This window comes from Hippoglossus stenolepis, chromosome 1 (genome assembly GCF_022539355.2).
Source record: "Hippoglossus stenolepis isolate QCI-W04-F060 chromosome 1, HSTE1.2, whole genome shotgun sequence".
In the NCBI taxonomy this organism is placed as follows: Eukaryota; Metazoa; Chordata; class Actinopteri; order Pleuronectiformes; family Pleuronectidae; genus Hippoglossus; species Hippoglossus stenolepis.
The window spans coordinates 5627166-5643029 of NC_061483.1; the positions used below are offsets into that span (position 1 = coordinate 5627166).

Here is a 15864-nt window from a genome sequence, read left to right on the forward strand (position 1 = left end):
GTGGTGGGTAGAGGGGGTGATCTGTTTAACTCCAACTTCCCGAGCATAATGACGTTACATCACAGGTAATGCATTTCATTCGGGGGGGGGGAGACACCGGTTGCCACCCGGCAGTGGTGGTGAAGGGCAGAGGAGGCTCGGGTGTGAGACTGCAGCACGGCGCGCAGTGACCGGCTGCGTCCACTGGGGGAGGACCGAGCACCGCCTGCGTGCGCTGCGGCGCAGGAGCGACTTTCTCACCGAGGCTCTCCATCATCACACAATGGGAGGGACACGGGAGTGTAGGTAGGGCTCCAGCGGCAGACAGACAGATGTGTGATGCTCAGCCTCCACCGCGGGGCCGTTCCCCCTCGCCTCACTGGAGGTAAACTTTTACCCACCCTGCGCATCTTTGCGCCGTGACCGTGCGGAGCCGCCGCTGATGCCAACTCGCTGCCCGCGCTGCACACCTGCCCCCCTTTCTTTCTTTTTTCTTTTTTTAATTTTGGGTGATAAAACCCCATCACCGCTGCCTGTGAACCGGGAGCGATGCAGCACAAACGGGGGCTGAAGTGGCACCAGATCCTGTTGAATTGAGGCAAGACGTCGAGACGCAGCCCCCCCCCCAAAAAAGTGTCCTCCAGCTCCAGAGTGCGTCAGAGCACAGTGGATGTTATCATGGTCGCTGCCTGGATATACGATCGAGGGATTTGAGATATTGCCCCCCACCCCCCTGAAATCAAGAGGGGAGATTTTGGGCAAAAAAACAAGCAACTGCATCCTCACCTAGCCTACCTCCTCCTCTTCCTCCTCTTCCTCCTCTTCCTCCAGCAGATCTGTTTGTAGAGGGCTTTGCTCTGGCCCCCTTTTTCAGCTGTAAGTATGGATGTCAGAATGAGGGGAGGCTATTTTAACGAGTAGAAAAAAATCCGTGCGTAATGTCTGCGCTAAAAATATATGTCATCCACGCTTTGATCCCCGAAGCCCTCTCACGTCAGCCCGATAATAACATCAATAATAACGATAATAATAATGAGGTTATTAAGTTTTGACTGCCTCACATTAGAAAAAAAGACGCGGTTAGCAACCTGCACTGTGCGGTCGCCAAAACAACCACAGACATCAATGTGATCACATCGTTTTTAATGTTTTTATTTATTTATTTATTTGTTGCCTGAACCAACTGCTGTTGTCTCCTCTCCTCGCAGCTCCAGAGCGGCAGGAGGATAAAGTCAGGGACATTCACCGGAGCTCCATCACACCCCAGCACACAGACCCACACTCCTGTTCCTCAGCGCAGTAAATGGCCACACACGAGTGAGCACGGACGCATTTTGGACGCCAGCCCTGCTCGTGGAGGAATTAACCACCTGATGGGCACCGGAGGAACCGTAGGGGGGGGGAGACTGTTTGGGTGTCGCTTGTTGACTTGGTGATTTGTGATGGCGAACAGATAAAGGGCGCTGCAAGTTTTGTGGCACGGGGCGTGTGCGTAACAGGCTGTGCCCCCCCCGGCCGCTATCATCCAAATATAGACAGACGTATATTTTGGGTTATGGTAATGATGTCATAACCCGCTGGAGGCCAGGAGGAGGTGAATATCTCCTGTCATGTAAGTAGCCACATGGACGGCACCCAGCATGGACCGGATTGAGGTGTGTTTGTTATCGTGACGGTCTCCTATTCCCAGTACCGAACCAGTTCATGCCTCGTTCTCCGTCCGCGCGCGCTCCGAGCTGCAACTTTTACCCCCTGGCCTGCGCCCGCGTCGCCCAGTAGGAGCGAGCCGACCCTGAAGATGGAGTTCGCCATGGTGGGTGCGGACGGCGGGTGCAACAGTCACCTGCCGTACGGATATGCCGGGGCTCGCGCACGGGAGATGGAGCGCGACAGGGAGCGCGAGGCTGCACAGTCTCGAGCGGCGGCTGAGGAGGTCTCGGCCGAGGGTGGGAGCGGCGAGGAGGAGGAGGCGGCGGCGGCGTAACGGGGTCCACATCCACCTCCTCTACCTCCTCCACCTCCACCACCTCATCCTCGTCATCCTCATCCTCCTCCGGCGCTCATCTCCTTAACAACCGGCAGCATCAGTCTCGCGCCGCCTCCTCCTCCGCGAGCGCCAACATCAGCGGTACCGCCTCGCGCTCCTCCTCCGCCTCCTCCTCCTCCTCCTCCTCCTCCTCCTCCTTGCAGCCGCCACAACACCAGCAGGAGCCGGAGCAGACGCACCGAGTTCTCAGAGAGCGCAAAAAGCAGCGCGGCGTCGGCCGGTGGAGACGCAGCCGGACTACTCTCGGCGGGGACCTGCGCCACTCGGAGCTGGCCCTGCTCGGATCCGAGGAGGACATCATGATCGAGGAGGAAGAGGCCGAGGGCGCCGAGGAAGAGGAGGCGGCGGAGGAGGAGGAGGAGAAGAGGAGCAAGAGGTCGAGCTTTCTGTGCAACATGGATGATGAGGAGGAGACGGTGTCGATCACCGACCGGCGACCTCAGTCCGGATACGGGAACGTGTACAGCGAGTTCGGCTGCTGCGAGCGAGTGGTCATCAACGTGTCGGGGCTGAAGTTTGAAACTCAGCTCAAGACTCTCACCCAGTTTCCGGACACTCTCCTGGGAGACCCCGACAAGAGAATCAGGTACTTCGACCCGCTGAGGAACGAATACTTCTTCGACCGGAACCGACCGAGCTTCGACGCCATTCTTTACTACTACCAGTCGGGGGGGCGGTTGAAAAGACCCGCCAACGTCCCGTTCGACATCTTCTCCGAGGAGGTGAGGTTTTACGAACTCGGGGAGGAGGCGATCCTCAAGTTTCGGGAGGATGAGGGCTTCGTGAAGGAGGAGGAGAAGCCGCTGCCGGAGGACGAGTTCAAGCGTCAGATCTGGCTGCTGTTCGAGTACCCGGAGAGCTCGAGTCCCGCCCGGGGCATCGCGGTCGTGTCCGTCCTAGTTATTGTCATTTCCATCGTCATTTTCTGCCTGGAGACGCTGCCGGAGTTCAGGGATGAGAAGGAGTATCTGCAGCCGCGACTCAACTCCACCGAGCCGGACCACGGGTTCACCCCCTTCAACGACCCCTTCTTCATCGTGGAGACGGTCTGCATCATCTGGTTCTCCTTCGAGATCATAGTCCGCTTCTTCGCGTGTCCGAGCAAAACCGCTTTCTTTAAAAACATTATGAACTCTATAGACATTGTCTCCATTTTGCCTTACTTCATAACTCTCGGCACGGACCTGGCGCAGCACCAAGACAACGGGCAGCAGGCGATGAGCTTCGCCATCCTGAGAATAATCCGCCTCGTGCGGGTGTTCCGCATCTTCAAGCTGTCCCGGCACTCCAAGGGGCTGCAGATCCTGGGTCACACCCTGCGCGCCAGCATGCGGGAGCTGGCCCTCCTCATCTTCTTCCTGGTCATCGGTGTCATCCTCTTCTCCAGCGCGGTGTACTTCGCCGAGGCGGACGAGGCCTCGTCCCAGTTCACGAGCATCCCCGACGCGTTCTGGTGGGCCGTGGTGACCATGACGACGGTGGGCTACGGCGACATGAAGCCCACCACCGTGGGGGGGAAGATAGTGGGCTCGCTGTGCGCCATCGCGGGCGTGCTGACCATCGCGCTCCCGGTGCCGGTCATCGTGTCCAACTTCAACTACTTCTACCACCGGGAGACGGACAACGAGGACCCGTCGGCGGTGGTGGAGACCCTGCCCCCGGGGTGCCCTTACTTCCCGGACTTTCTAAGGAAATTCAAAGGCTCGCCCTCTGGATCCTCGATGGGCGACAAAGCGGAGTATATGGAGATGGAGGAGGGGGTCACGGAGTCGCTCTGTGGCCTGGACAAGAGCCCGAGTAAAGGAAACGGCACAGACATAAGCAGAAAAAACAGCACTAACTCAAAATCCATTCAGACTGACGTGTGATCACAAGTAGAGTTTCGTTTCGTGTTCTTTTTGGTTTCTAAAGAAGAATATTCCCTATAATATATTATATTATATTATATTATATTCCCTACGCCCAAGAGCAGGTGGTCCCCTCTGACACACGTTTTACGCACGCCACACACACACACGTGCACGCACACACACGTGCAAGCACACAGACACCAATTGGCAGTTTTCATTCTCTCCCATCTCAGAACAATAGCTTCTCCTAAATCCTCTCTCCACACAGAAGAACCAACGATTAGGAACAAGTACAACTAATATTTGCCTAATGGGTTGATTCATTAATCCATCTAACCTGAATGGGCTTCCGAATTCGACATTAAAATGGAAATTTGAGACAAGACAACCTTTGCATTTGCACTTTATGGGTTTCATCGGTCAATAAGAGAATGGACAGGGGGCAGTGGTTCTTTGCTGTTATGCAATAAAGTTACAAATTTGTTTGCACTAATGTAGAATTTGCGCTGGGTTTGGCATCTTTTTATTTCAGAGACAAAAACTGCAGGCCATGCAAATGGCAATAAGTTAGTCATCCTCCAACTTAGCTGAAGAATGTTTGAGCGACTTCCACAAAGAGAGCAAACTAAGGATAATAACAACCCCTCTAATATGCTGCCAATGGAAATTGGACTCCGACAAAGGAAAAGTCTAAGAGATTTATTACTTGTCCAACAGTTAATATTAATTAAACCGTCATTGATAAGACAAAGCATTTAGTAGTCATCAAATGAACCAGGGCTAGAATTATTTTTATGACATAACTTCCACAACAGGCCTCAAAGGCCTCATGTTGACCCACCATGAGAGCTAAGCACATGAGTCATCCGAGTCAAAAAGTGGCTGGAGAAACGACTTACCCCGCCAGGTTTTTGTATGGACAGGCTTGGAGCCTTGGCAACAACAGTTTCCCAAGTTTCATTTAAACCACCTCAAAATGACAATATCCCTTTACATGGACGCAGATGGAAAGCTATAGCAAAAATGACTCTGTGTTGTGGAAACTCCGCGGAGGGGAGTTTGTGAGCCACTTCCTCTCCTGTCCGCTGGACTTTGTGCACAAAATATTTTTTTTCTCAAGAGGACTATGATTACCTCCGAGCTCAGAGGATCTTCAGGATGTGGATGTCTTCCAAGGTATGTGGCCTGCAGTTCATGTGTGACAGTGATTTTCATTCAGTGATGATGCAAACAACTTGTGTGTTTAGATAATGCAACACTGTTAAAAATATCTTAACCTAACCTTCACTTTGCACCCTCGGTTGTCCTTTATCAACGAATGTGTGCGTAATAGTTCGTGAAATACTGTAAATTAGGATCGATCATGGTAAACATGACGTCATCATGTGGTCAGGTAACGTCCCTTCTCATTAATAATAGCAGTAATGATCTCATCCACCTTGACACGAGGTCGGCCTGCTGAGAACTCGTGTCAGTGATTTTGGAAGATTTAGCACAAAGGATTCATTAATAGAGTGTCTGGATAGTTTACAGATGCAGTTTGGGATTAGTTGGTCTTTTATATAATTCTGAAAATAATGCTTAATCACCACCGAGTTTGCTCTGCTCTGTTTGACAGCTTTCTCTGTATTCAAGTCAAAACAAGTGATTTAGGTTTGGAGGTTCTTTTGTTTGTCTCTGCAGTCCATCCACATTATTGATTCACCTTGTATATCAAGTGTAGGACGAGGACATTGTGACATGACGCACACTACACTGCATTTATCTGTCAGAAACATTTACCATCTAATCCATGTGGTTCTACAGATATAGCAAAACTAGTTTTCATTCGAAATTGCCTTTTGGTGGTTTGACCGTCACTTTATAGAATGATGTAGAATATGTGCAGAGTTTGACACTTTGGCTGTTTTCATATTCATCTGGTGGGAAAAGCTTCAGTGTGCTCAACTTAAATCTGAATCAAAGAAGTTTGCATGAGCAGAATTATTGTGGCATCGCATCAAAACAACAATCACGGTCCAATACACAACTAACATCAGTACAATGGAAATGGACTTTTCAGAAAGCTACAAAAAAGCAGTTTAACTTTAAAACTTGGCAACAACTGCATATTCATATTCACCTTTTTCAATGAGAAAGGATTATATATGTAATCTTGAGAGATTTAAACAGGTAACAACATCAAATGTTGGGAAAAAGTTGAGGTCAAGTTCAAATTGTTGCTCTCAGAAAAGTCACAAAGCCGGACTGACTCGACACGGCTCGGCAGGTTTCTGAGTTATAGTAACTGCATCGCAACTTCATTTAAAGTTGTCTCTCCTAACTTTTGTCACAGTCCATGGACATTTGCATTTATCCAGGAGGTCCATTCACCCTGTCAGTCACTTCATCAGAGCTTCCCAGCTTCCCCCCCAGCACATAATCACTGCATCAGCACACAACACAGAATAATAAATTGCACTGTGTGTTTGTCTCCTTAGAGGAACTATTCATACAAGATATTTTCAACACCTGCACCCACACACGCCCACACACAGACACACACCATGCTGGCACGGGGCCACAACTCCTCTTGATACCTCACACTTAGCACTTACATAATATGGCTTATGGCAAGAGGCGCAATCCAAAACATTTTTCAAGCAAAGTGTGTGGGTCAGGCATATTCTTAGGCCTGTAGCTGCTGAGCTGACTGTGAAAACAGCCTGTTTCATCCCGAGCCACAGAGAAAGAGCTGAATGGTTTGGACTGTGCATAGCGACCTGTTGTCACGTGCACGGCGAGTCTTTGTAGGGCAGATTTAGAACATATGGCCGGGACATGTGACGAAGTGAGAGTTATTTATGGTTAATGTTTTTCAGAAAGGTATTCCATGCCTGTCAAAGGATGTGTGTGTGTGTGTGTGTGTGTGTGTGTGGGGGGGGCTGCATCATGTTAAACCAGGGGTTTGTTTCATAACGTAAATAGTTGGAACCATGTTGTTTGTGATATAAGCGTTTCACAAAACTATCATGCTAGCTATGCTGGTAGCTAACAGACTATGAGCCGTAGACTGTAAATACAGATGGATGATGTGTTTCCACTTCTTTAAACTATCCAGGAATGAAGCCAAACTATCCCTGATATGCAAGGCGGCCATCTTGCGACGATGATGTCTTTCAATGTAGCGATTGGGGGATGGACCCGCTGTATTGAGGTCCTGCGGATACTCACCCTCGACCAATCAGTCTCCGCTGCCAATCATGACGTTTCACCCCATTTTTGGGGGTTGTCATGTCGTCCATCTTTGTATATATGTTTCAAACAATCATTGTTCAAACTACTGTGGTTTTGGGACGTCGTCGAACTTCGGATGTTAGTTAGAAGTGCAAACAAGTCGAGTTGGTTAACAGGAGGTTATTTGCTAGTTTTGCTCATCAATGAATAGTTTGAGTCACTTCGCTGCTTGACTTTATTTTGATGAGGGTTTCTGGAGCGTTTGGTCTTTTGGTCAGAAAAGATAAACAGTTTGAATATATCACTTTAAGCTTTGGAAGCTAGTGATGTCGTATACGGACTAAATGCTTTATTGACTTATCATTTGATTTGAACTGACAGATGATGCTGAAAGTAATTATCCATCACAGCCTCATGCTCTTGTGTTTTATTTTACAGTGCTTCACTGTAGTGCACAGTGCAAACAATGGTAAATGGCAGAGTGGCAGATTTTGCTTGTTGAAGGAACTCTTGTGGTAAGAGATTAATTTCTCTTAGACCCAAAGCTAAACGTCGGGCAACGTAAGCAAGTTCACAGAGGCCCCAGGTTTTCTGTGTGGCAATTACTTGGTTGTACTTGAATTAATTACAAATTTGGTTGATGATATGCAAAACACAATCTATCATAACTACAATTACAAACTGAAGAGAACGACCCTAGAGTGGCTCCTGCATCTTTACCCGATCTTATTGGTAAGTCTGGCCCATGGTTCAGAGTAGATAATAATGAGTCACATAAAAAACATTTACAACCTCCTCTTATAACACCATAACAGAGGACATGAGGCATAAAGGATTCGCTAAAGTAGAACGGCACTCAGTCGAGTGTGTACGTCTGCTAAGGGCCAACTGTCCCCTTAAACTCAATGAAGCTGCACCAAATTTCACACACTCATAGTTATCAGTCCGCTTAATGTGACGGATTTCCTTTCTATGAAGATTCATTAATTATTGTCTGGGAAATCGGTGAAAACACCTTGGCTGATAGTGTTAAAGGATTTTTGGACTTGCCTCGTTGTTCAGATCAGTGCCAAAATGTATTTATATAATATTTAATTTATTGATATTTTAGTTTAGTGAAAATCTGTTAAGCAGTTTTTGTGTAATCCTGCTGACAAACAAACAAGCTGAATAAAAATCACACGTACAAAAACATATAATTTTATGTTTGGATCAGACTGTCTCAGTTGGGCTGGTTTGGATTTAGATGTCTGTGTTTGGCATCAGCTTTTAACTAATGTTTTTACTGTGTTCCCAACATCCCACTTCTAGATTAAAACAACCTGCTCTGCGTAAACAGAAGTGAAACCGTGCTGACAACCGTAGATCACAGTCACAGCCGACCATGCTGCTGACAAACGGCTCATCTAGCTGTTCAGAAAACGACTCCGAGCTGCAGCCAAAGACATCCTTCAATCTTTCACTTCCACAAATAGGATATTGAATGAGATTTAAAAATATTATTCAACGGGGCGAGTTTAGTAGCAGGTTGTTAATGGCGATAATGCAGCAGTGTGGTAAGACTCTGATTTTTACATTAGACCTTGTCATAAAAAGTTTTAATATTTAAGCTCCTGCACACCAACAGTTGTTTTAGTCAGTTGTGTTTACTTTGCATCTATATATATAAAACCAAAAATCATTGTGTGTATGCTTTTGTGTGTGAGTCATTCAACCTTTGCAAACCTTAAAAAAAAAAAAGAAAAAGTGAACTGTTAAGTTTGTTGGCTTGCAGTTTTCTCCCTTCCTGCTTCTTCTCTCGCCACATCACCGCCTCCTGCTGAGCAGCGGAGTAGTGTGAAACCATTGGCATGACTGTGTATTATGTCACTGGCATGCTTGTGCGCTTGTGTGTGTGTGTGTGTGTTGCTGATACAAGCAAAACAAGGACCCAGACATCAAAACATTGCTCCGCAGTGGTCAAAAACTAGTGGTCAAAATCTCTGCAGGGCACCTTTAATGGAGCACCACCACCCTGACCACCATGAAGGGGCCTAACAAACCCACAACTGCTGACATGAAGAAGAATTGTTAAAATGGTTGAATGAAATTGTGTATTTAAGGGAGAGTACTGTCCAGTTAGGGTCAGGGTTAGTTGAGAAGTGAGTTGTTAAGTGGTTGTTGGAAAATGTGAGGTCGAAATGTGGAAAAAAACATGGATGCTGTAAACAAAATGTGTTGTATTTGTGTGTTTAGAGCATTTAAACAATACCCTTGAAAACTCTGTCTAATAGTTGCGTAATACCGAAGAGCAAAGAGAAAAGGATCAGGTGTGACAGGCAGATAAATCATTCAAAACGTACACAGACAAAAGTGGCGTTAGGCGCTTTTGATAGACGGATCTGCAGTTTGCAAGTGACAAGTAACGACAAGTTGACATTAGAAGCTACTGTTTAAAGCTGAATGTGAAATTATCTGACTTGGTTTATAAGTGATAAGTAAATTGTTGTCACATGAATCTTTCCAGTCAGGAACTAATTTGTGTGATTCCTCAATACTTAAAGAGGCTGTATGCAAGTTTATGCTATTGCTACATAACCCATGTTTACATTGCTGTTTACCAAATGAGTTCAGCATCAAACTTGATTCCTTTACTTGTTGAGAGCTGTTTCCAACAGTGGACAAACAAAGCCAACTTATTTCTATCACTACTGAAGTTAGCATGCTAACTAGCCCCAACCTGGCCAGTCCATCAAGTCCCTCTCAGATAACGAGTCACAATAGCGTCCAGTCCGAGTCACAGTTCAGATTCTAACCTTTTGCAGCGCCTGAAGCTTTTTGGCAAGCGGCCATCACCACCAACCACCCCCGGCAAGAAAACACATTTGGCGGCAGAGGAAAATCTAATATAGCACCTTAGTTGTACTGTTAAGATGTAAAATGTGCCACCCGCACAGCAGAGAGAAGTAGATGTCCATTAAACAGTGTATACAAGCCCAGATGTTATCAACCAAAATAAGTGAAATCGACAAGAGCACCGAATTTCCAACAAAGCTTCAGCACATTATTGCAGACAAAATAAATAAATACTTAAATGTCAAGCATTTAACCAGGAGTTCTTCTTGCCCTAACAGCTTTTCCACTGACCCATTTGGTCATTTTTTTCCACATGCGTAATGATTTAGTGAAAAAGATCATTGATCAAACCCAATTACAGAAACTGGAACAACATAATGACGTCGGCTTGTTTGAAAAATTACCTTAAATGTAAGTATAAATAATGAATTCATAGATGAGCTGTCATGCCTCGCTGATAAAATCTTTTTCTTGGGAGTAATCAAAGCAACATGAAAAGGAAACAACGAAAAGCAGTGAGGAATTTCATGAGGCTGGAATGTCTCTCTATTTAGGCTTTCTGTCCTGCCAAACACATAAATCAGACCTGATAAAGGGCCGTCAGCTCGGCCGCGTTGCCAGCATAAACAATACGATCCTAGCTGTTGTCATCACATGAGAATTTACGGTAGTTGTTGTCCCTAACCCCCGGCGTGAGCTAGCTTCTTGTAGAATCATTAACAACGGTTCAAACGGGACGGGGGTCGATTCATCAGGTTCAACTTGAGAAGGCGGTTGAGTGATTGTAGCGGAGCCGCTGTCTGAACCTGTTGGTCAGAGGAACGCTGAGAGAAACCGAGCGAGCCAAGAGCCGTGAGTGGTGAGATAAAGACAACAGGCTTTTAACCAGGTGAGAGGAAATAAACCCAGCGCTGCTCTGTGGCTAAACCCCTCCCCCAAGCAAAGACTGTCCAATCATAGCTTAGCAACCTTAACGAGGCACGGCGTTCCCATCATGCTCTGGGTTTGGATTGAAGTGGAGATACTGGTGTGATGTCTGAATAATAAGAAATAAACAAAAAAGGCTCCAATGTGATTCAATATTTGAGGCAAACACAAAATATTTTCTATTTATTCATGAGGAAAAACACACCAAGTATAACGTCTGCACAAATTCTGCACTTGGCCGTCAAGAAATATTACTGACGTTGGAAGAAGTGAGAAGAAGAGTAATCTCATCATAGACTTCAAGAGCAACAGACTGTGGAGTAAATCTGCCGCCATCATTATAAACTGTGTGACAAACAAAAAAAACCAACAACATCAACTAACTTCCTGTGTCATTAACCAATTAAATGGTCCACGTTAACGCCGTAGCTGCTCCGGGACATCGTGTACTCGACAGAGTCTGTTTGTCACCTGCGGTTTTTCCATGTAAACACAGTGTACACACACGGCCCCGTCTGACGAGAGCAGTTAATAAAGCACACTTGGGATTTCAGCCCCAGTGTAAGTTTAAACCAGCTCGTGGTTTCCATGTAGCAGTTGCATAATGTCGCTCTATTGAAGGATAGCAACCTGACTCCCCCCCTCCACTCCTTCTTATTGGCTGCATTAATCTGACAGTATCCCAGGCTTTATTGTGTTACTTCATTCTAGACGTGTCGATCGTATTGCCAATTACACATAAGCCTCCGTGTTGGGTTTCTCAGTTTCTGACAAATCCGCTGCTTGTGTGTTTAGAGGAGAAATACGGATTTGGGCTTTTAGATTCCACAATGGTAAATTTAAATTGAAAATAAAGATTACAAAAAGGTATATTTACAATATGGCACGGTAATCCTGTTCTGCGGGTTTACCTGCAGCGTGCTCAGAGGTATGTGTGGTCGAAATGTTGATTAAGTTCGCTGTCACATACAGACAATCTGGGCCAACAGAGGATTTAAGATTTGTTGTGGCATTGGGAAAGGTAAGCATTTCAAAGATTTGTCATAACAAGTTTCTTCCCCTCCCTCACTTTCCAGCGTGAGACCTAAAACTCCACGACGCTGCAGCTTTTTATGACCAAGTTTGAGATTTGATTAAATGAAACAGCTGCTCAACCATCATAAAAAAAAAAAGTTTTCTCTCTCGCTCGCTGTGAAGATGAGCTGGTGAGCGGAGGACAGGCGCCCCGCTGCCCCTGCAAAGTTCTGCGGGGCTGCAGACGCTGATCATCAGCTGCGGGACTCGAAACACAAAACACACACATGCTCACAAACATCAGTGCAAAACTGTAAATATAATTAAAGGCCATGCAGGAGTCATTAGAGGCCAGAAGCAATGTCAGCATTTAGCTCTGGACACATTAGAATGAATTTCATCATTTAAAGATATTATATGTCACAATATTTCATTAAAATGTCTAAACAACTACTCGTTCTCTTATATTGACCTTTACATGTGGACATTTAAGTGTAATTTAGTTGCGTCTTGTGATTTCCTGTCATACTAATTATTGATTCACGCGGTTTTACTCTTTGTTTTCATGATGTCTCACTGGATCAGTGTCAGAGCGGGAATTAAACACAGACTGCGTGCCACTAAAAGTGTTTGTCTAAAAATACCCCGAGCCAGTGATGGTCACGTTAGACAACAGACAAATTCTCCTTCCTGTACAACAAGGACTCGTGTAGGACAAAGCGAACGTCAGTGACACATTAATGTGCTGTCATTTTTAGGATGTGACACTTGGGCAGTTGTTAAGTTTTTTGAAAAGTACATTTAAATGCGAGTCCTTCGGCGACATATTCAAATAGAGGAGACACAACAGCTGCAGTTACGAAACTGAATTTGTAGGTTTACAACAACTTTGGCTGTTTCCACTCAGTCTTTGTGCTTCGTCAATAGTGTCACCCACGTAACAAGAGGAGGCTCCGGAGCCTCTGACTAACGATGAGTCAAATTATGTACATTATTCATGCAGACATGCTATATTAGGCTGCGGCATACATCGCATGCAGCATTAACTTGAGCAACACATTACAATACAAATATGGGCCTCAGAGTGGAGTGTGTGTGTGAGAAGGTGTGAGGGATTATTTACACCTTCTTTAAATCTTTAAACAGAAGCTTAAAACCATCTCTTCAGCCTGACTTTTGATTCTGTATGGTTTATAGACTAATGTTAAATGTATTCACTTATTTTATTGCATCTATGTTGTCATTTTATTCCCTTTATACTGTAAATATTATTTGTATGTGTCTTTTATGTGTTTATTCCATTTTATTGACTTTTTTCTTGTCTACTTTTGTTTGGTTTCGTCTTATTTTTATTTTTGGCTCATCGGTCAATTGCGAAGCACCTTGAACGGCACTATCCTGTAAAAAAGGTGCTATGCAAATAAAGTGCGATTGAATGTTTGATGGTGTGTGTGTGTGTGTGTGTGTGTGTGTGTGTGTGTGTGTGTGTGTGTGTGTGTGTGTGTGTGAGAGAGAGGTGGTTTTGAGTACTTGTCAGGTGTTTGCTTGTCTATCTGTCTAGATTTGTTCAACTTTAAAGCAAGTTCAAGACGCCCCAGACGACCGAGGACCCAATGATACAGTAATTACTACATGTAAAGTAAAGTACCCATGTAATTATGTAGTATTTCCAATGAAGGCAAGGGTTGAGTGCTTTTACAGACAGTGATCTGGGCCAAATTGATGGGTTCTTTCTTGGCCCGTGTCCCATCCATCCAAGAAGTTTCCTGGAAATCTGTTCAGTAGCTTATGCATAATCCAACCAAACAGCAAACACACAAACGGATGAAAACACGTAAAAATGTTTTCATAAAAATCTGAAAACTCTGTGCTCATTGACCATCTCATCTCCACGTGAACATCATTTACACACCAAAACATAAGATGAGCTCTGTGCTACTCATCGAGCTTGTTTGATGTACGGTACTTAAATCACTCTTACTCGCGTGTTAGTTGAAATCACTGAAGTCCACAGAGAAGGGAAAACTGGAGATCTGTGTTTGCAGCGAGATGGAAATCTAAATGCACTGATTCATCATCACCTACAAATTTATGCTGCTCAGTGTAGAACACTAGTAACAATCCCTCATCTGCTCGTATCCTTTTCTCCAGAAACTGTTGGGTTTTCTTACATTTTTCCTCGACCTGTCGGATATCAGCAGCTTGACAAAATGTTCCGGTGATTACATCGTACACAGTTTGATAACCCTGTCAGTAAGCGGTATATCACCATTACCTAATAGACAGTACAGGGACGTCCTGTATTACTCACTCGCGCTGCTGAACAGAGAACAACTTGGGTTTAAATCCAGATCAAATCTGAGCATTTTTCTCGGTGCCACGTGCAGCTGAGTACACGTCGCTCATCGGGGGGGTTTTCTCCACCAGTTCTCGACAGTGTGACGACCCGTGATTGTTAATCGGTGATAGGTGATATCCAGTTATGTAAGCGCCACATGTGAGTCAACATCGGTTACAGTCAGACGACCTCAGGTCTCGCCCCGTGGTCAGTCTCGGTCGGTGTGGACACGGAAAACACAAATCCTAGATAAGCCAGGATCAGGGGGGGGTGTCTCCTCCTGTATCGATCAGCGTTATGTAAACTTGAGCCCGGCTCACAAACATGAGAGCGTTCTCGGCTTTTGTCCTGCCCGAGCCGCGGTGCTACGTGGTGGAAAATGGCTGCCACGACCAGACCTCTGCAGACCTCTTCTCCCACTCGTTCTCTCTGCTCCCCTGCTTTGGAGTGACTTGATGCTTTTATGTGGAGTGACTAATGCTCGCTCTAAAGGGCCCCGGGTGTATCTCACTGTGTGTGCATGTGTGCGGGTGTATGTGTGTGTGTGTGTGTGTGTGCGCGCAAATGCTCGACGCAGCCAATCAGCGAGCCAACATGAAGATGAGTCAGTTTCATGGTCTGCAAAGATCGAGATCCCCCACACACACACTTCATCTCGATCCATGCAAATGGTTTGATTTGTAATCGTGCACAGGAGTCAGTGTGTACCATAACGCTGGGGAGCCAATTCATGCGCATTGAAGAACAGCGGGATGAGAGTTGGAGGGGGAGAGGACGAGGTTGGAGGTGAGACTGATGAGGGCAGAGAGCCACAAACAACAACACACACTGTGGTTTGTACTGAAAGAGTCGGGGTATTGTGCATTTGTGTGAACACGTGTGTGTGTGTGTGTGTGTGTGCGCCTTAGGAAAACTGTGAGACTGTCAGATTGCCTGTAGGTGCGTTGACGGTATTTTCCTTCATCACATTCCGACGTCCACGATCACCTCCATCAAAGAGGTTAAGTTTCCCCGTCTGTCTGTCTGTTTGTTTGTTTGTTGGCACGATTGCGCAAAAACTACTGAATGGATTTTTCAATGATGGGAGGATGGGACACGGGCCAAGAACGAATCCATCACATTTTGGCATGAATCAGGACAAAGGGTTCGGGTGAATCCAGGAATTCTTTGACATTTTTCAACATCGGATTATCCCAGGATACAATAAATGGATCTTGATGAAAAGATAATCTGATATATTTACGGGATTGATGTTTATGAGTGTGAGCAATTTGATGCGGCTTGATTTAATTGAAGGCAACTGGACCTTGGCAGTGGTGTGTGTGCGTTCTACTGGTTTGTCTCTTTCACTGAGACTTCAGTAAGATTAATAATAAGTAATAATGTCCATTTTAAAATGGCTTGTGTTGCTTTGTGTTTCTCTAATAGTTATAGTGATAGTGTTACAGTGTGATAGTTATTTAGTAGTGTTGTTATCACAGGGACATGCAGAGTAAAGCATCTGTGGCAAAAACCACTCGTTGTCTGTTTTGGCAGAAGTTTTCTGTGCCCATTCTTCATTTAATTTAATTTATTATTATTCTAAGTAAGGGTTCCAGGCACAAAGTTGAGATGAACACTTACAGTGCCAGAAGGAACTCTTTCTTCTTTAGTGAGTG

The 15864-nt window shown here is 45.6% G+C and overlaps 1 protein-coding gene across 1 annotated transcript in view; it reads left to right on the top strand.

The window, feature by feature from the left end:
• Positions 1 to 1206: 1206 nt before the first annotated feature.
• kcna4 (potassium voltage-gated channel, shaker-related subfamily, member 4) overlaps positions 1207 to 15864 on the top strand; it is a 51855-nt gene continuing 37197 nt past the window's right edge. Inside the window, 2 exon segments of the mRNA XM_035159883.2 lie at positions 1207 to 1934; positions 1937 to 5052. Of these exon segments, the coding sequence (XP_035015774.2) occupies positions 1778 to 1934; positions 1937 to 3894 (2115 nt within the window). The 5' untranslated portion in view covers positions 1207 to 1777 and the 3' untranslated portion in view covers positions 3895 to 5052.